At 44.7% G+C, this 21,233-nt stretch overlaps 2 protein-coding genes across 2 annotated transcripts; one reads left to right on the forward strand and one right to left on the reverse strand.

The window, feature by feature from the left end:
* The first annotated feature begins 2,783 nt into the window (after window positions 1–2,783).
* Window positions 2,784–7,770, forward strand: LOC120711515 ((S)-beta-macrocarpene synthase-like). The gene is made up of 7 exons (XM_039997074.1): window positions 2,784–3,103; window positions 4,260–4,512; window positions 4,601–4,964; window positions 5,054–5,272; window positions 6,220–6,355; window positions 6,795–7,046; window positions 7,421–7,770. The coding sequence occupies exons 1-7, from the start codon at window positions 2,918–2,920 to the stop codon at window positions 7,712–7,714; spliced, it is 1,704 nt and encodes a 567-aa protein (XP_039853008.1). The 5' UTR covers window positions 2,784–2,917; the 3' UTR covers window positions 7,715–7,770.
* A 2,404-nt stretch (window positions 7,771–10,174) lies between these two features.
* LOC120711518 (putrescine hydroxycinnamoyltransferase 1-like) lies at window positions 10,175–11,963 on the reverse strand. Its single transcript, XM_039997075.1, has one exon. It carries the CDS (start codon window positions 11,734–11,736, stop codon window positions 10,375–10,377), a length of 1,362 nt encoding a protein of 453 aa, XP_039853009.1. The 5' UTR covers window positions 11,737–11,963; the 3' UTR covers window positions 10,175–10,374.
* Between the last annotated feature and the right edge of the window lie 9,270 nt (window positions 11,964–21,233).

The following is a 21,233-nucleotide window of genomic DNA, read 5'->3' on the forward strand; positions in this document are numbered from 1 at the left end:
ACCCCTTCCACTTAATGCCGTGGTTGCGGGTCCTCTCAAAAGAGCCGATGAGATCGGCTTCCAACAGAGCTTTGATCTCATCGTACTTCTTCATGTGTTCAGGAGGGAGCTCTTCATACGTGATGGGCTTGCGAGCGGATTCTTGATCTTGAGCTCCAGACATTGTCCCAGGGCACGTTGTTGTCGAGAAGTGTCCCACCGGGCGTGCCAGAATGTGTTGTCGGTCGAAACCCACCGGCGAGCAGCGACAGGCAACACGAAGAGCCGGGAGGTTGCTGGGGCGCTGGCAGGCACTGCTCCCTCGTCGACAGCCCGCAATTCCAGCGCGCGCCGCGGCTTATGAAGACGCAGGACGTGCCACCTGACCTATACCCGATCAGGAATGTGCGAACGTGCTTGCAACGATTAGCCTGCATACACAAACACGTGGAAACGTAAGTCCAAGCCGTGGTCGGCTCCCCGGGACGACTCTTGCATTGGCTTTAAAGAGCCGATCGAGTCCCGGTGTCAGATTGGATCTGTATCTATCCAGATATGACAAATAAAGCAAATAACTGTAAAGCTGCTTCAATTAAATCTAACTAATCTAATCCACGATGGTAAAAGCTTCACTGCTAGATCGGAACATCCTACACGTGACTGGGCCTAATGAACGTAACAGATAACTAAACCATAACCCAAAACAGAGGGCTAAGAACTAGCAAGAGCCGATTCCAGGAACAATCCCTATTAAGGCTAAGATAAAGCATCTAGTACACCACTGGATCATCCAACCCGTTTGCAAGGCCTAATCCAACAGATATTACGCAAACTCTTAGAGGTAAGAGCAAACCATAACAGATTAGATCTACTAGACATAAAAGAAGCAGGGTGTTGCCTTTACGCAACTAACTCTATGCAACGAGAGCTAGTATAAGATGAGAACATGATCGCGTAAAGACAACATGATATTCGTAGATGATAAGCAACAAAGCACAACAGATCTACTAAAAGCCATGCTACGAACATCGAGATAACTAGTACTACTCGCCATAAAAAACGCTTCAGTACGAGTAATACCAAGGTAAAAGCAAGAACAACGCTGCCCTGATCGCAAGACGCGATCAGGGCAGCATGACGCTTACTTGGATGAAACCCTAAGATTAGGGGTGGCGATGCGCCGAGATTATTGTTTGTGAGACGTGATGATGTTCTTTCTTCATGAATAACATAGGGTACATATTTATAGTCCAGAGACTTGGGAAACAATCTAAACTAATCTTGTCCCGGTCAGACTCTATCTCTAATCTTGAACTAATTCTATAAATACATGGCCCATGTGGCCCAAATGCTCACGCAGGAGCCGATTTACAAGCCTTCTTAATCTTCTGCTTTAAGCTCATCTTGCTTTCGGCCCATAAATTAATCCTATTAATTTATGGCGATAACAGTCTCATAAAGGCTAGGCCACTAAGACTCATGCCAAGTTCTTGGTCACCTTGATGTCGTATCCACTAAGGAGCTTCTCCACCAAGGGTGGGGTCTCGATGTCTCCCGCACAAAGCCGTCGTCGCCGCTCCACACCAATGCAAGTCGGGGAGGGGGGGGGGGTCGATAACTTGCCGACGAGCCACCAAGACTCCGAGGGCCAACACACCAAGATTACAGTAGTTGTTCACTGTAGAACCAACCATAAGGCAGCAACACCTTGCTCTCTCACTCTCTCTAGACTTAACCTAGCACTAATACTCTCAAATCTTATGCTAAAAGTCTTTAGATATGATCAATTAGCACTCTAGTGGATTGGAGATTCTCTTCAGTATCTGTATGGTTCTCCTGAACTCTAGCAACCTCAAATGGCTCGAGGGAACTCCTTGTATAGGCTAGAGATCGTCTCATAGCTGTTATCTGCCATTCTGCCAAAAAGCTTAAAGCATTGGATAATCCAGTCAGGACCACCGATTCATTCGGTCACACTAAGCATGCACACTAGCCGTTGAGTCCCCTGGCCATGCTGCCAGGCGAGCCGTGCTGCCCGGCAAGCCGCTCGCGCGTGTCCGCGCCCGGCCATCTCCGAGCGGCGACTTAGCCGCCCGAGCCCACCCTGAACGCGCCCTGGCCGAGCCTCCCTCCCGCTGTTGCGCTCCTCTAGGCCGCGCCCCCCAGGCCCGCCGCTGCCACCGTCGCTAGGGCACCAGCTTCCAGACGCGAGAGAAAACAAGAGGAAGAGAGAGGTCTAGCTCGATCTGGTTCGTGGAGAAAAGATAACGGATAAGGGGTATGTTTGTCTTTTCGTAGGGTTTTTGTTATTTTTCTAATTGTTTTATTCGGGATGCAGCTATCGGTGTTAAAAATAGAGGTAAACAGAGGCTTCGTTTCTAAATAGTTTGGGTAAAAATGCAAAGTGAAAGAAAGTGGGGGTCCAATCACAATTGGGGTTCAAAGTAGGGCCAAAAACATCGTGGTCCCTTGTTTAATCTATGTATATAGTTTCTTTGTGATTTCCATATATGTCCTAATTTTAGCCATGGAAGGCATTGTGCACTTCAGTTGGCATCATCAAAATAGAATATAGGATAGTTGGCTTTGGAAAAAGAAGTGACTTGATGACAATCTGTCCTTGAAACTTTCACTCAAAAGAAAAACCTTGTTCTTGAAAACCATCTCAAAATAGAATATAGGATAGTTGGCATCATCAAGACGAAACTTAGATAAGACCTATTCCCATCTGTTGAACCAAAAGTATATAAATAGTGGTATACGGGTCGGGCATGCCCATTCTTATCACTTCCATCTCTTGCATGCCAGAAACTCGTACCGAAGACTTTGCACAAGCACTGCTTTTCAGCACGAGTCATAACTGCAGAGTAAGGCAAGAATCCGTTCTCTGACCATGTACATCCATCGAGATTTCTCAGAAGCACAATGAGTCCCATTGATGCATGGCTCTGCAGGTTGGCTATACATCGAGCAAGGCGTTGTTCAGGGGGATAAAATGGCGTCAGGGCATGAAGATGGTCCTGGCTCCGGCCAGGAGGAGATCAAGAAGCCATCTGCTTCCACCTTCCACCCCACTCTCTGGGGTGACTTCTTCCTTTCTCACAAGCCGCCGACTTTGCCAAAGGTATATTTCTGCCTATGCTGAGCAGTTAGACAGTTACTTTGCTGTTCCCTCAAAAAAAAGTACTGCTTTTCTGTGGCACATTAATTAGTAAACTTAAGATGGGTATATTTCTGCCTATGTTGATATGTTGTACCTTAAGATGGGTTAAGTTGTAAAATTGTTAAATTAATGTTACTTAACCCCTTATCATGTACGTGAATATCTTCATACTCCCTGGTTAAGCTTAATAGAGGGAAAAAATGTGTTAGTTACATCAGTCCATCACATTACGTGGAGCTTAATGAAAGGACATTCACAAGGACATGCCAAGGGGCGTTAGATCAGCTGGTCAAAGCACTTCCAAGGCACCTCATAGGTGGGGGGTTCAAATCCCCAGTGGGGCGGATTTACCCTACCTGTGGGGAAAAAAACCCCTCGCTGTGCTCCCTAGCTTGGGATGGCGATCCGGCACGGGGTAATGGTTTCCCGACGGCCCGTGGCTGAGATGCGGTTCCGGCCTAGTAGCAACGAATATCGCCAGGCCCAAGCTCGGTAAGAGCCGGGGTTTCGGGGGGGGGGGGTGTTGGTCGGGTCTTAGGACCTCCTCCTTAATAGAAAACTGTGGGGTGGTCTTCCCCCACCGACCGAGTTTTTTTTACATTTGCAAGGACATTGGCACCATACTTTGATAGCCAATTTTTTATTGACAAAGAGCATTGCGAAGTTATAATATTATGGAACTACTATGAATATGCTAGGTAAAACCATTTTCAAAAGCTCAATCTAGCTAGATATATTCAAACAGATATCAGCATCCAAATTTTAAACATACTGACCACACGCAATCCAAAAGTCCAAAATTCAAAGCAAGTGAGTGTATATATGTATAGCTAGATCACTACTCATGTATCAGAAAAAAATATTTTTTACTATTTATTGCTGTATTATTACAAAATGAGAAGAAGTATCATTTTAATTAATTATCATGTCAATTTTCAAATTGACTGTTTAATAACTGAACAGCTTGTCCATAGCATGATGTATTACATCTCTGTCCAAGAAGACATGAATAACACACGGTTTTTAATTAGAAACTTTCAACAACTGTAGTTATCAATAATTACTATGTCTTAGAAAAAAAATTGTGGATTTCATATCAATTCTAACCATATTGCAGGAAATTCAAATGAGGGAAAGGGCTGCAGTGCTAAGGGAAGAAGTGAGGAAGATAATCAAAGGCTCAAATGATTTGCCAGCGATGTTGGACCTTATAATCACGCTGCAGAGACTTAGTCTTGACTACCACTACGAGGATGAAATCAACAAGTTGCTGCACATTGTTTACAACTCTAATCACTACGATGGTGATCTAAATATAGTCTCTCGTCGATTTTATCTTCTGCGTAAAAGCGGTTATAATGTGCCATCTGGTGAGGTTTATCATATCTAATTAAGCTGTCTAATATAAATTTCATAGATATGGTCAACTGATTGTAACTGTTATACAACTATATGCAGATGTATTTCTAAATTTTAAAGATAAACAAGGGAATTTTGTTGATGCTGATATTAGAAGCTTGTTAAGCTTATACAATGCAGCATATCTGAGGACTCATGGAGAACCATTGCTTGATGAGGCAATTTCTTTCACCAGAAGATGCCTTCAAGGTGGACTAGAAAATCTGGAATCGCCACTTGCTGAGGAAGTGTCATGTGCCCTTGACACTCCTCTTTTTCGAAGGGTCGGGATTTTGGAAACGAGAAACTATATACCCATTTATGAAAAGGAGGCTACACAAAAGGAAGCAATATTAGAGTTTGCAAAATTAAACTTTAACCTTTTGCAGCTTCTTTACTGTGAGGAGCTAAAAGACGTCACAGCGTGAGTTTATAGAAATATCTTGCTGAACATAGGCTGGTCTCACAGATTAAATCATTGTGAAAATCCGTTTATTCTTATGTATATTCTAGGTGGTGGAAGAATCTCAACGTTGAAGCCAACTTTCATTTTGTAAGAAATAGGATAGTGGAAATGTATTTTTGGATGAATGGAGCATGTCATGAGCCTCAATATTCTCACTCCCGAATTATACTTGCAAAGATGATGGGCTTTATTACTATATTAGATGATTTCATTGACACATATGCTACCACTGAAGAGAGCATGCAACTTGCCGAAGCTGTTTTCAGGTCAGACTGCCCTCACCTACTCAAATATTTTCTTTATTCGTTTAATTATATTAGTTTTCTGAGTGTATAATTAGCCCAATTATTTGGTTCAACAGGATGCAAACATCACTGTTGTTCATGTATAAAACTAAAATGTGTTGATTTAATTAATGGGAACTAGAAGTTGAACAGGATGTAAAAGCACAAAAGTAAATTTAGTACTCCAATTTTCTTTCGTACGTATAAGCTATTAGCATGGGATTAAAATATTTTATAAATTAAAATATAAACACAAAGGCAAGAATATTGTAACTAGTATTCCTAAAAACTAATGTGTGTTCTCTTAGAGACAACCATGTATCTGTCATTGCATCTACTACCATTTTAATAGAATGTGCCTGTTTTGTTTTGTTTTTTTTTGAAAAAAATATATTTTACTCCCCTCACAAATTCGCTTTGTCCGCTTAACCCCCTGAATAAAGTTTAGGCTCAATTTACTTCCCCTAGTTATTTGAATTGGTCTAATCTGCTCCCTAATAAGATTCATCTTTTTAGTTTATCCATGTACAAGTGGAATTTTAATTTCAAATTTTGCACGGTGACTTATAATATGATGCCCTATGCTAGAAAAATACAATATGAATTTTTCATGATTATTTGACATGCAGAATTGTATTTCTAAGATCAATTTTGTATTAAAATTCCCTAATCTATTAAAATAAACAAGAAAAATTCTTAATATATTTCTTTAACATAAGGCATTGTGCTTTATATCCACTAAAAAAATTTGAACTTAAAAATTCAATTTGTACACAGAGAAAAAAAAAGAGAAATCTCATTAGGGAATAGATTGGACCAATTAAAATTGTTCTGTGGAGTAAATTGAGTCTAAATTTTGCTTAGAGGGTTAAGCGGACAATGTTTCTAGGAAGTTAAGTCATAAGTGTTAACATTTTGCTAAAATGCAGGTGGGACAAGGATGCCATAACTTTGCTTCCAGAATACACAAGGGATTTCTACCTGTTCTTATTGAAGACATTCTGTTCATTTGAGGAGGAACTAGGAACTGGAAAGAGCTACCGTGTGTTTTATTTAAAAAAGGCGGTCAGTATTGATATTGTATATGATGGTCGATGGTATCAAAAATAAAATAACATAATGTTTCTTGGGTTCATTTTATTGGAAAAATATGTCTGTGCTTGTTTCTTGAAGTCAACAGGGGTCTAATAAGAAAGCCCACCCGAACGATTTCATTTCCTCAAAGGCTCAAAGCATGATTACAAGATCAGGCAAACATCCTCGTTGCCAAGGAGGGTGATTGAGATACAATTTTGATAGAAAGGGGTAGGGGGCACAAAGGATTATGATCGAGCACACACACCAAAAGAACACAAAAGATATTGTTTGTCTTTGTTAGATAGGGCAGTCATTATTTGTTATTTCTCCTTATACATATTCATTTGGTATTAAAAAAATTTCATCCTTTTTTTGAAGTAATATCAACATGCAAAATGACCTGGAACACGTGTATATTTTGGCACAGTTAAAGCAACTAGTGCAAGCATACATTGAGGAACTTAAATGGCGCGATGAAAATTATATACCGGAAACATTGAGTGAACATCTTGGACTTTCAATGAGAAGCAGCGGGGGCTCTCCAATACTATGTGCTTCGTTGGTCGGAATGGGTGAAATAGTAACAAGAGAGGCACTTGACTGGTTTCTAAGCTATCCTCAGCTTGTCAGGTCGTTTGATACATTTGTACGACTTTCAGATGACATGGCATCAACTGAGGTACTTCTACATCTTTTATGCATTTCGGTGTTCATTTGCATTATCTTTATATTATTGTTGCATTTATCTCATGCATATTATTGCTATTTTGTTTTGTGTCATTATTTATCAAGAAGACACCTCTCTAATTTTTATTTTTGGTTTGTGTGATATTTATCCACTTGAACATCAAGTTGCAACCCTAGATAATAACACCATAATTCCCATGGCATTTAACCCCAGTTGACTCAATCTTGAACTGTATTTCCCTCGGACAATATTCATCAATAATACTAAGCCAGTTCCACAGAAAGTGAGAGGAATAATTTTCAACATACTAATCCAGCGCTAATTGAGCAGTGGACCATCATTTATTCTTCTACCACGTTTTGCAGCGTGAGCAAAAAGGGGATCACAGTGTCTCCACTGTCCAGTGCTACATGAAGGAGCATGGAGCAACGATGCACGAAGCGTGCAAAAGATTAAAAGAACTCACCGAAGATCTATGGAAGGGCATGGTACAGCATCACCTTGCAAGCACCGAGCAAACAGAGATCGTGTCATGTATGGTGCTTAACTTGGCACGAACTGGAAACTACATGTACCAGAACAACGTCGACAAATTCACCTCTTCGCACACTATCAAAGAGGCGATAAGGCGACTCTTTGTGGAGCCAATACCAGTGTGAATGTACCTTGTTATGTTAAGACTAGAAGAGACCAAATAATGAACTCTCGTACCAGATATTTGTACCGTTTGGATTTTCCTTAATCTAAAAAATATATTTGTACCGTTGTCCGTTGGTCAAAACATACAATGATTTATTTCTTGGGCTATTGATATTGTTTGGGTCTCGCCGCTGTAGATTTGGTTCCAACAAGCCTACAAGGATGGTTTCTGGGCTAAGTGAGTTGTTGGGCTCAGTACTTGACACCCCTGCCTCCGTCCAAAAAGCCGAATAATGCCAGGCCCAACAATGGCTTCTCGTTTCCCTTGCCACAACTCATTTCACCTGATGTTCATGCGACCAATTCACCTGCACTTTCTCCCGTTTGTCTGTACTGACCTACGGTGTGATCGTCAATGAACTGTTTACCTGCACCCTTATGGCTGCTCAATTAGTTCAGCTATGGACCTATATATATGGTGAGAAATTTTATGGTGCTTGGAAATTTTAAAAACTGTTGAAGGGTCAAGATCTAAGGGTTAAAAAGTGAGAGGAACCCGCTACGTAGATCCTAATAATATAAGATGTGGACTGGAATCTATAATTTTATGAGCTAGGAACCACCTCAAAAAATAATGCTAAGAATATTTTTGGTGGATTGATTTTGTTTTTTCAGCCAAATGTATATCGTCAAATGCAGTCATTGCCTCGTATGCCATCTCAGCTCCCTCCGCTTCATCTCATCCTGGCCTGCAATGGCGGCAGCGCCCCTGACACGACAAGAGATAAGGTGGCAGGGTGTGTTTGTTATTGTGCTTAGAGGAATAGGTATTAGACTTGTAAACAATTACTAAACTACCACGTTTATTAATCGTCATGTTTTACGGTGCTAATTCTAAATCAACGGTCCACGTTATTTTAGAGAGGAGGAACGACCTAAGGTTCCTTCCAAGCACCGTAACAAGTCTCAAATTTAAATAGACAATGGCATACGGCATACTGAGTTACCTATGAATTGTTGTTTCTAGCATTCCTCTTCTTTGATGAAGAGTGGCTGGGGCTGGGCTCAGTCGTTTGGAGGATCATCAACCACGGCATCATGCCCCAAATTCATCCAGCGCAACTGCTCTAGCTTCAGTCTTGATTCCTCCAAGGAAGTATCTTCTGGATTCCCAGTTGCTGTTAGGGCCTGCTTTGTACTCCATTGAAAACCTTGACAAATGCCGAATGTTGGAGCGGACATAAACCAAATTATCTGCTGTTTTTGAATTAAGCCTATTTCTTTTCACATTGTGGATGTATGAATAAGTGCCCCAGTTTCTCTCAGCTGAAAAACTACTGATTGGCTGAGACAGAACCTAGCTTGATGGCAAGTGATGCCAAAAGTGGAATCTCTGAGCCGTAGTTGGCCCACCAGTCAATGGCTCCCATAGTGGTTGCATCAGTTTGCACAGCCGGGAATGCAAACATTCCTTTCTTCATGTGAAATGCGGTAAACACTTCTCGGTAAGTCTTTCTCTCAGCAACACATTCTGCTATTCTACGGAAAGCTTCAACCACCCCACGCATGACCTCCTTTTAATGAAAAATATGCTTAGACACGGTCGCAAAAAAAAAACCCCACGCATGACCTCTTTGACTTGATTTGGAGCTTTTCTTGGTTCACCTCCAGGAGCAGGTGTTTGCAAGTACTCAAGGTCATAGTTTTAAATTTACATGAAGTTTTGTACTGATTGAATATTGTTTGCACTTTGCACTTCAACAGGAGCGCAGAAGGTAGGGAGGACAGAAGGAGTGCTGCAAGAGCAGGAGCGCGGACAGCGGGAGCAAGGAACGTGGCGGCCGTCCGTCGTCAGTCGTCTTGCTTTTTATCCAATATAAAATATTTAGTTTTGGGATTCAGATTTCAGTGTGTCAGAGTCAGACTACTTGTTGATTTCGAATTTTGCATTATTGGAGTGTAATGTGTGATTTGGAATTTTAGATTTCATACTCACGGTTCATGCACCATACGCCGATCCAATATAAGTTAGATCATGATCCAACAATATCTATATCGTCCTGAGGTCATTGTCCCATAAACATTGGGGACGTGACTCTCGACCCCAAGCACCGTCCATAGACCACGGAGTCACGTGCCAAATTTAGGATTCTCATTCGTAATAGGTATACTCCAAATTTAGGATTCTCATTCCTAATAGGTATACCCCTCGTACCATAATTCTATAAAGTACCGATCTTCGACCCGGTCGACCCAGGAACTTTGTGACTATGGATGCAACGATGGCGTCCAGTGGTGTCTACAGGCGGCTGAAGCAGTCCCACGTGCAGAGGCTGGGGATGGCGCGGCGGAGGCTGTGACGCTAGCGCAGGAGACGCGGAGCTCGCCGCTTAGCCACGTGCTGCGGTGAGGAGCGTGGGATTGTTGACGAGCGGGTACACGTGGATGGGTAAGTTAACTCTGCGGTGAGAAAGAATCGCTTTTCGGCAGAAACATTTTTCAACATGTGATTTTTATAGGTCGGTATGCCTCCTATCTCCCTCGATCCTGATAGATGGACCTAGCGTGAGGGGTACGACCGACTCAATATGGGTGAGAAATATTTTCGATTATTTTCGACTTTTATAATATATAAGTTTATAGTATAGATAGATGCATGCATGTCAACAACGGTGTGATGTCACTCCCCGTAGAAGGCCTTCTCGAAGCACTTTATGTGCTCGGGCTCCATAGCGAGGAGCACGGTGATGCCGTCGTCGCCGTTGGCGCACGGAGTTACCAATGCCTGGCCGGGCGAGAACATGTGCGCAGGCGCAACGAGCCCTGGTGCGCCGGAGCCGAAGTCGGCGCTGTACATGGGCATGCCCAGCCAGCTCACGACCCACAGGTCCCACGCCGGCACGCGTTGCTCGCTCTCGCTCGCCACCGCCTGGCCGCTGGCGGCGTCCCCCAGCTCCAGCTCCAGGTAGTCCACCAACGACCGCGCGTACGCGTCGTCCACGCCGTCCACCGCCCTCCTGATCGCCGCCGCCACGGACCCGAGCGAGCCGTCCAGCACGTCGCCGACCGGGGCGGTGACGAGGCCGCGCACGAGGGCGTTGCCGAAGTAGCCATCCGGGAGCGGCGGCCTCAGGCGGCGGCGGACATTGACCGGCAGCCCGAGGTGGGTAGTGTCCGACCCCGCCGGGGCGGCGGCGGCCCCGCGCGCGACGCACACGCAGCGCCAGAGGTGCGCGGCGACGGCGGCGAACGCGGACACGCCGGACCCGCAGCGGGACCTGAGGTCGGCGAGGAGCTTGGGGGAGACGGGGTAGACGCGGGTGGGGGAGGGACGCAGGCGGCGGGTGGGGAAGGCCGGGGAGTAGTCGAGGTGGTCGGAGGTCGGGCATGGTGGGCGCCGAGCACGGAGGAGGGTCCGGTCGTGGACCGGCAGCGGCCCGCACGCCGCCGCCTCGGCGCCGACGGCGAGGCCGCGGGCCAGCCCCGCCCATGTCTGGATGAACTGGAAGGAGCTCACGCCGTCCGACACCACGTGGTGGATGGCGGTGCCCAGCACCACGCCGCCGCACCTGAGGAGAGTCACCTGAAACATGGCCACTGGGCAGGACGCCGCGTCGTCGTCATCAACCGGCTCTGACGACGGCACAAAAGCTCTCCGGATCTCCGGTGAGGGCGCGTAGCCCTCGAAGATCTCGTCGCCGGCGAGGTGCTCCGCCCTGGCGACGACGAAGAGCGCGCCCTCGCCGTTGCAGTCGATCTGCAGCCGGCCGTCGGGGGCAGCACCACCGAGCCGCCCGGCCAGCGGGTAGAACGGCACCAGCGCGCCGGCCAGCGCGGCCTTGAGCCGGTCCGGCGCCAAGGAGGCGCCGCCCTGCCCCTGCGCGGATGCCGGGTAGTAGTAGACGAGCGGCGTGTGCCTCCTCGGTACGACCAGGTCGAGGTTGGACAGCCACAGCGGCTGCCGTGGCGTCTCCTCGCTCGGCGCCACCAGCGCCGTGTCCACCACCTCCACGGGCATCATCGTCTTCATCTTCGTCTCCATCCCACCGCACCTACGGTGACACGCACTGTGCAAGCTACAGTGAAGAATTCTTTTTACGCCTCTGTGTGTGGGTGGGGATCAGTGAGCGAGGAGCCCACGCCAAAATTAAAGCAGCCAGCGTACGTGTATCCCGCGAGGAGGTGATGCGTCCACCTGACTACAATCCCATCCCACTGCCCCTAACCCGCCGCCAGCTGTTTTGGCAAAGAGAGTTACATTCTGTTACAGATATATCCTACAGTGCATTTTGCAAAACAGGACCCGAGCGTAGGGAGTGAAAATATCAGACGCAGGCCCACGCTACATCCTCCACCATTTCTCATCCACTCATTCCCATCATCTTTATCCACTCGTTACCCAAGCTGCGACAGCAGCCGGACTGCACCCTGCAGGTCGTGAGTTTGAATTTTGGTTGGGCCAAATTTCAATTTGCGGGTAATAAAATCCTCTCGCTATGCTCGTGCGGGTCATGACCCTCTCGGATATGGGTCAAAGTTCGGGGATTTTTTCGCAGTGGAAAAAAGCCGGGTTGCTTCCTCTTAATGAAAAACGGTGGGGTCCGTTCAAACCACCCCCACTCCCGGCAACATTTTTTTTTCATCCACACCAATCTCCCCCTCCCTCCCTCTCTCTCACTCATACGCTTGAGTCCCAACCTGTAACCTCCCGGGGGTGCCCCGCGCCGACCACTATACAAGCTCGAGCCGGGCGCACCCTGTGCTGGCCGCGCGCTCCCGGCGGTGAGGGTGAGCCGCAAAGGCCGCCGCTCCTCCCGCGACTTCCCCCGTACCAGCTACCGGAGGAGCTCTTGGCAGCAGCCATGGCAAGAAGCAAGTGGGGGCGCACGTGATGGGGCCAGGCTACCGCTCCCCCACACCTACCCCCTCCCCCCCAACCCTGGTCACCGCTCCCCTGCAAGGGGTGGGCCACACCGGCCTCTAGAGGAGCTCTGGGGGGCAGCCATGGCGGGCATCTCTGGAGGTTGAAGAGGATCGAAGGTTGTGGCGAGCACAGGTGGTCATGTGGAAATAGGTATCTTATGATGTTGCAGTAGATATTTTAAAATGTTGCAAGTATTTTATGCGAATATTGCAAAAATAGATTTGGATGTTGCGATATTGCGCACATTTGACATGGATGTTGTCTATCCGGGTGTTGCATTTTCATTGAGATTTAGAATATTCTATATAACATGAAACAGATATTGCGGCAGATTTTTTTTTGCTCATTATTGATGGATGGATAATAAAAAAATTTAACATATTTTGATGTTGCAAACGCTAATTTTTTATTGAGATTTAGAATGTTCCATACAACATGAAACAGATGTTGCGGCGGATTATTTTTGCTCATCATTGATGGATGGATAATAAAATTTTTCAATATATTTTGGTGTTGCAAACACTGATTTTTGATGGTGCATATGTTGATTTTCTAGTTGTAAATGCTATTTTTGGATGTTGCGTGGACCGTCCGATGGGGGATGCTTCCATCGGACATCCGGACGCTAGCAATGTCGTTTGCAAAATAGCTACTGAGCATAATCGCGTTACACTTAAAAATAATGCAGAATATATTTAGTTTGAAGCTTTATAAAAATTAGCAAACATGTATTAAGCCAGTTAGCGTGTTCAGTAGTACCTAAGAGCATCTCTGTCAATGGCCCTCAAAAGAGATCCTCTACTTCTTGAATATTTTTTTAGGACTAGTTTTTAACCTCAACTTTGGCAGTTAACCTCAATTTTAGCAGTGGCCATCTCACCCTCATCTTTTAGTTTAAAAGTTAGAATCTATTTGTCAGTTGATGAGGGACTCCCTAGAGACCCTTCAGGAGGAAGAGATTTGGAGGCCTTCTCAAAATTGAGGTTTTAGTTGAGAGTTTGCTGGAGTGTGATTTTTTATTCCACCCTCCAAATTTAAGATGGAGGGCTTATTTAAAAAAATTGCTGGAGTTACTCTCCCTTAATAAATAAGCCAGCAGGCTGGCACCATCAAATAGTTATGCATATCTATCATTGATCGTTCAAATAATTGACTTGACTGGTGGTGCAATTTATGAGCTGAAGCAACTTGTGGAGAGTAGTTTCATGTCCATTCCTTTGTGTACGCTCTCCTAGATCATGTAACAAAGTTTCCCATGTACTAGAATTGCAAAGGAGAAAGAGTGTTGGAGACAAGTTTTAGTAAGAATTGTTTCTGCTGTCAAGTTCCTTGCTAAACATAATTTGGCTTTTCAAGAGAAAAATGAGAAACTATATCAAGATAACAATGGTAACTTTTTTAGCATAGTTGAAATGGTGGGTGAATTTGATCCCGTGATGCAAGACCATATTAGACGGATTCAAACCAGTGAGATTCATCATCATTATCTTGGGCATAAAATTCAGAATGAGATTATTTTCCTTTTTTCAGATTGTGTGAAACAAGCTGTATTAAAGATTATCAAGGATTCGAAGTATTTTTTTCTATGATTTTAGATTGTACTCTAGACGTGAGCCATGAAGAACAAATGACTCTAATTATTCTTGTGTCAATATGTCGAGGAATGTTCCAAAGGTAGAGGAGTTCATCCTAGAGTTCTTGAAGCTAGATGCCACATCAGGATTGGGTCTTTTTAATGAATTAAAGAATGATTTTAGAGGACAAGGCTATGATAATGGTTCAAATATGAAGGGCAAACTCAAAGGTGTTTAGAAGCGGTGCTTGAAATTAATCGAAGAGCACTATACATGTCGTGTGCATGTCATAGTCTAAATCTTACTCTATGTGATACGCGAAACTCTTGCAGGTAAACACCGTAAACTATTATTTCTATTATACACTGATTTAGGAAAAGTATGATACTCACTATTTGTTAATCTTGCAGGCACGCTATTCTTTTTTTTGTATCTCCAACAGATATACACATTGTTTGCAAAGTCTACCAAAAGGTGGAAGATTTTGGTGGACAATGTCCTAGGATTGACAGTTAAGTCATGGTCTAATACACGCTAGGAAAGCCAAATAAAAAACGTTCAAGCCATCAGATTCCAAACTACTCAAATAAAATCAGCTTTAATAGCTCTAGAGAAGGCTTCAACTGATGACTGTGACTCAATGACAATTAGTGAATGCCAATCTTTGGTGAGTGCACTTGAGAATTTTGAATTTTAGTTGGTTTGGTTATTTGGCACTACATTTTATTATCTATAAATAAGGTGATCAAGAAGTTACAATCTAAAATTGTGAGCATAAATGCTAAACATATTGAAGGTGGCATATCATATTTCAAGATGTATAGAGATGAAGGTTTCACTTCTAGCATGGATACAGCAAAACACATTACATCTGAAATGGATATACAGCCAAAATTTTGTACAAAACCTCAAGGAAAGAGAAAGAAACATTTTGATGAACAAAATGATCAAGATGAGGAAATACAATAATCTGTTGTGGACTCAATTAGAGTGGAGTACTTCAATGTTATGATTGATGCTGCAATTTCTTCATCAACTACTAGATTTGGACAGATGAAAGAATTTGATAATATTTTTGGGTTCTTGTTCATCTCAGAAAATTTGAAATCTTTGGATGAAACTGATCTTTAGTTGCACTGCAAGATTTTTGTGGAAACATTTTCTTATAATAACTCATCCGATGTTGAGATCAATGATTTTTTTTCAAGAATTAAAGGTGCTGCAAGTGACTTTGCCAGATTCTTTGATGTTAGTGCTTAAGATTATAGAGTTTGTTATGGTTTTCTATCGAATCCTCTTAACTGTACTTATGACTGTAGTTTCGGGTGAAAGAAGTTTCTCAAAACTGAAGTTGTTGAAGAACTATTTGAGATCAACAATATCACAACAACTGCTTTGGCTCCACGGCAGCCGGGGACTGGGGACCGGTTCCTGGAGGTCCCCACAGGGGCACCCAAGGCAGCGTCACTGGTGCCGAATGGCTTCTGCCGAGCCTGGAGAGGGCGTGGCGCTACCGATGGTGGAGGAGATGATTGTCGGTGGCCCCGACAGTGGCGAGGTGCTGGTGCTGACAGTGAATCGATGCTGCGGAGGGAGGTAGAGTCGTGGGTGCATAGCACAGTGCGGCCCGTTGCCGCAGTAGCCTTGCGTTTCCAACGGTCTTCATTTCTTCCTTTGTCTTTTTGTTCAAGAGAGTGAATCAGGCGCTGCATTCATGGAGATTTCTTTTGATGGGGTTCGTCGTGATTTCGAATGCAGATCTTATATGGCCCTATGTAGTCTGTAATGATTGACCCTTTTCCCCTTCTTCATCCATGTCTAACGAACTTGTGGCCGTTGTTGCCAACTCTGCATCTGTGCTGACTTTGCAAGAGGTGGATGTTTTTATCCTCGGAGGAGGATGAGAAGGAGGAGTTGATCCCATCATCGGAAGAACGGTCCAGGGGCATAGCTACAGGGGTGAAGCTAGAGCTAATGGGTGGGGGTGCCGTGTGCACACAACTTCATCAAGATATAGTGACTCATACTCTCATAGTATAACTAATCCGCAATTTTTAACATCAAAATTGAACTTCAATAATGGCAATATCATTTTAATCACTAGTCAATACATTATACATACACAAATAGGTAGAGGATAGGGCAACAACACTTACCAACAGTCGCCATATATAGCAAAATAAATAAAGAAACACGACATTGATCACTTTAGCCAAAAGCCCGAAACATTGACAAAAGAATTTCCATATAGCAAAATATATGATCCAACCTAAAGGAAAAAAAGAACAAATAGGTCAATTATTTAGCGAACAAATATGCTTTATGTTTTTTCTCACTATATTCAAGCCAATGGCCAAACTCATCAAACCATTCTCCAATAAATCTTCTTTGCTTCTCTTTGTCTCCAACCTTTTGCAAAGGGAAATCTATTGTGCGAGGTTGACAAGGTCCATTCTCTAAATATTTTTTTCTCACCTTTTCTCTAAGGTTAGGATGATTAGAATCAATTTCTTTCCTTAAAACCGGGGTCATCCCAATTGATTTCATCTTCAGCCGAACAGCTAGCTTTCCGTCTAAAATACCTCTCCATAATAACCTATAATATATTCATTTGCATAACCAAAATGGATTCACATGATACAGATCAAAAATGATAAAATGGATACCTAATTACCTAAACAATAAACTAAATAGTCAATACGAAATACATATGCTGCTACGCTACGCACCTAGAGTCTGGAGAAAGACACGGACAGCAGTCAACAAACAGAGAGCAGAGACGACGGTTCTTGAGGTGCCTCTGATGGTCTCTGCTTAACTGACATCGGAAGAGGTGCTTAACTGATGTCGCCTTTCACAATCCAGAGAGATGGTCACTGGAGACGCCAGACGTCGTCAGTTAAACAGAGAGCAGACGACGAGATCGAGAGTTCAAGACGGGCCGCAGACGCCGGGAGACAGGGACAGGGGTGGCCGGCGGCGGCGCGGGCGCGTGGTCGCTCGAGTCGTGGAATCACAAGCGTCTAGGCGATGGGCGATGGCGTCTGGCAGGCGAGGCGATGGTAGGCTCGATCGTTTCAATTAGCGAAAACAAAAGGGCGGGCGACGGGAGGCACAGAGTCGCGGCCTCGCGGGCGCGAGGGCGGCGGCGTGAGTGTTCCGTCGAAAGCTAACGTGTTGGCGTAGCGTGGGATGGTAGTGGGCCTTTGACTTTCTGGACCTGAGGATGGAGGGCATGGGGGGTGCCTCGTGTTGGGCCGGAGGGGTGCCAATACGGCCGAGATCTACATACTATAAAGGATTTCAAGAATTCTGGGGGTGCCTGTCTGGGCACCCACGGGCCAATATTGGGCTTCGCCCCTACATAGCTAGCACCATTGATGGCTCCTTGAGCTCCTTTTAATCAAGCAAGGAGGAGCTTGTGGTAATGACAAGCATATCCGTGACAGCAAAAGCACTCAGGGAGGTTCGGAGGAGCGTGGAGAGGTGGGAGGCGGAGGTCGAGGGCTATAGTGCTGCAGCGCTAATAGCGGTTTCAGATCCGTGCCGCTAAATCATATAGCTCGCTATTTAAAACATTATTATGGTGATTGGCCGATCAAGCCTTCGATCGTCACTATAGGCATGGAGGTGTGTGAGTATGGTTCATGTTTTGTGAATTCTAGAGAACTAGTCACAAAATGATTAAATGCCATAGGGTCATGGTGTCACACAAATCCAATCACGCGAGCGAGTATGAGCGAGCATCCGGCCGCGTGGCGCGTGCAATCATTTCTGCCCTCTCGCTCGTGGCCCTACAACTACTTTTCTTTCCCGAGGTTTTTCTTTTCCGCATGAAGTGTCTCTTCCCTCAAATCCAATTACAGCGGGTGTTGACAGTTTTGTAAGGCGCAAGCTATGTACATACGAATGTTTGTCGTGCACATATAGGTTATATAAAAGCCTTTTTGTCTATTTAGAATCCATATGCTCATACCAGTTGCACACGTGAGGGTCTTAGCCACAAACTTCTATGTGCGTGCGTTGTGAATGTCTGCGTTGTGTTGTGTAATCTCAAAAAAAAACTCTATCATCAATACGGTTAATTAATATCAGCACACACCAATGTGATTTGCCTGGTATCAATTACTTTCCTTTTCTTCCTTTCTATTTTTTTCCTTTACATTTTGTGATACATGGTATTCGCTTTCATTTTCTTTTTCAGTCTTTTTTCGTTTACCTTCTTTACGTTGTGCTTTCAAGATGTTCTTCTGACAAATATTTTGTACAAAGTATGCTAAATAGTTATATCGAGAAGTAGTATTTTTTACGCACGCATGCCGAACTTATGCATCAAAGTTGTGTGAAACTTTTTTCATAAAATTTACATGTAAGTTATGTTCAACATTATCCTTTAATAAGTAGGCTGAAATGTTGTGGAAGTTATGTTAAAAAATTATTTTATAAAATATTGATTGGCAAAGGTTATGGGTAAGAGTTATGCATATCGTAGAAGATGTGCCGAGAAATTATCATCTAAGAAGTTATGCTGAAAAAATTTATAAGTAAAAGTTGTACGTGTCATGAAAATTATGTTAAAAAATCATTTTATAAAAATTTGATTGGAAAAGATTATGTGTAAGAGTTCAATTTTTTTACAATGGTTGGGGAAAAAATGGATGGTTCAGGAGGCTCGATCCGACGGTTCAGAATTGATAAGCATCAAGAGGCACAAAAAGAGAGGCACCTATAGGCATCTGATGCATACTTAATAGTGGGCCCATAAGCACCATATGCCTATTAAATTGGTGGGCCCAACTTTTAAAAAATAGCTGTGATAATTTTATTTTCCAAATTATTTTATTTAATCAAGGGTAAGATAGTAAATCAATATAAGTTGGAAGAATATATGGAGTAGTATAGTTGAAGGAGATGATTTAGTGAATTATAGTCTCTGGTTTCGATTTGTCGTTCATCCAGCCGGCGCCGCTCGCGTTGACTCGTTCGTTTCCGCGGTCGGTGGCGAGGATGATCCCCGGTCCAGCTCCAAGGGGCCCTCGCCGTCGCCGCCCGCCACCTCCTCGATCTCATCCTGCAGCGCCTCCTGCCACTCCGGGTGCGCCGCCAGCATCAGCAGCGTCCACGACAGGCCCAACGCCGTCATCTCGTGCCCGCCGAAGAAGAAGGTCTTTCACTCGTCCACCACCTCCCGCCGCGTCATAACCTGCCGCGACAGCAGGTCTTCCTTCTTGCTGTTGCCACTCTGACTCCTCGCATCGGTTATCTCCATGAGCAGCGCGCCGATCTCCCGGCCGAGCTTCCACGCCTCGTACGTCCCGCGCATGTGCAGCAGGTGCGCCAGCGGAACGCTCACCAGGCGGTTGGACTGAACAGCATGGCCTGTAGCTTCTGGGACACCCGCGCGACGGCCTCATCGCCGTCGTCCAGGCCGAAGCTGGCCTTGGCGCCTTGCTTGGCAACGATCTCGGCGGCGTTCCGGTTGGTGCCCAGCCAGTAGACGAACACCTTGCCGAAGGCTTGGCGCCGCCGGGCGAAGTAGGGGAACACGGCGGCGTGGACGTCGCAGACGCTGATGCTGATGCCCGAGGGATCTTGATTTTTGACGCGACGGGCTGGAGGCGGTGGGGTGTGGCGCCCGTGGGCTTTTGGGAGGCCAAATTACTGTAGCGCCCTTCATCAAATAAATTTAATTAAAACAACTAATTTGGATAAGCACTCATAGGCATTAAAAGGCACCCACAACCACCGTAAAAGAGCTCGTAAGAGTTATGCATATCGTAGAAGATGTACTGAGAAATTATCATCTAAAAAATTATGCTCGAAAAAATATCATTTGATAGTTATCTGTAGGTACATGTCTGAAATGGAGCGCTCATAACCCCAATTAGCAGAGCCGAGCCGGGGTGGTTAACGGAAAGCTTTGCAACAATTAGCGGGACTCAGGTCAATGAGCTCGAAACCACAATGGCGCAGGTGCACTTCCCTAGCACCAAAACAAAACGAGAATGGTCCGTACGTGCGCGGGTGATTGAAAAGGGAAAGCTAATATTATCAGAAATTGATCGCTAGTTTTCAACAGCGAATTAGCAGACCTCAAGGGTATGTGGGGGAGGCACGGAGTGCGACCGTCCAAATTAACGCGTGCGCGCCTGAACGGAAGTACACCTTGATTACCGGTGGCGGTGGGAAAGGAAAGGGCTACCGGAAAATTACCCGCTACCACTGGTCTTGGCGCCCGCTCACGAATTAGCTGGCCCCGTGGTGTCAGTGTCACCATGTATTCGCGTGGCTAAAGATGTTAATGGATGGAGGCTTCTACGGAAATAATAGACTGAAATGGAGTTCTTCTGTTCGCCAATAAATCTGTTTATGTATACAAATAATGTATCATTCCATTGTCGTCTAGTCCGGTTAGGATACCTGACTTTCACCCAGGCGCGGGTTCAAATCCCGGGAATGGAACATTTTTTGTTAATTTTTCTTTACGTGATCATCTTTCTTAGGTAATCATCAAACTCCCTGCGCTGACAATTACTCCATCCCCGACTGTTCTCTGAATGTCACGATCGGTCGATCATGCAGCAGCAGCTGACCTGTGCAGAAAAGTAGAAAATTGGCCTTGTTTGGTTCCATTCCAAGATTCTAGCACGCGATTTCCGAAAAAAAATCTTATATGCATGGAATACTAAATGGAGTCTATTTACAAAACTTTTTTCAGGGATGGGTGTAACTTTTTGTGACGAATCTAATAACGGTAATTAATTGATGATTGACTATAATAATGCTACAGTACCATCCTCTAATTACGCGGTAAATTTCTAGCGCAGGAGTTCTGAAATTGATTTTAAAAATTACCTTAATTCAATATCTCTAATTAGCGGTCAAAGTTGATACAAATCCTACCATAACACAAACTAAACAGAGCCATTGTATGCATGCTCAACGCCGGGCACAGGGATAAGAAGAACCTGCAAGCTCAAGCCGTGTACGAGCCCAACTCCAGCAGGCAGCAGCAGATCAACTTGTGGTTCCTCGCACTCC

The sequence above is a fragment of the Panicum virgatum genome, chromosome 6K (assembly GCF_016808335.1).
Source record: "Panicum virgatum strain AP13 chromosome 6K, P.virgatum_v5, whole genome shotgun sequence".
Taxonomy (NCBI): Eukaryota; Viridiplantae; Streptophyta; class Magnoliopsida; order Poales; family Poaceae; genus Panicum; species Panicum virgatum.

Bases quoted from the DNA above. Each gene is read 5' to 3' on its own strand.
- LOC120711518 (XM_039997075.1), bottom strand. From the start codon at position 11,736: ATGGAGACGAAGATGAAGACGATGATGCCCGTGGAGGTGGTGGACACG.
- LOC120711515 (XM_039997074.1), top strand. From the start codon at position 2,918: ATGCATGGCTCTGCAGGTTGGCTATACATCGAGCAAGGCGTTGTTCAG. The intron at 3,104-4,259 runs GTATATTTCTGC...ACCATATTGCAG, and splicing joins AGCCGCCGACTTTGCCAAAG to GAAATTCAAATGAGGGAAAG. The intron at 4,965-5,053 runs GTGAGTTTATAG...TGTATATTCTAG, and splicing joins GAGCTAAAAGACGTCACAGC to GTGGTGGAAGAATCTCAACG.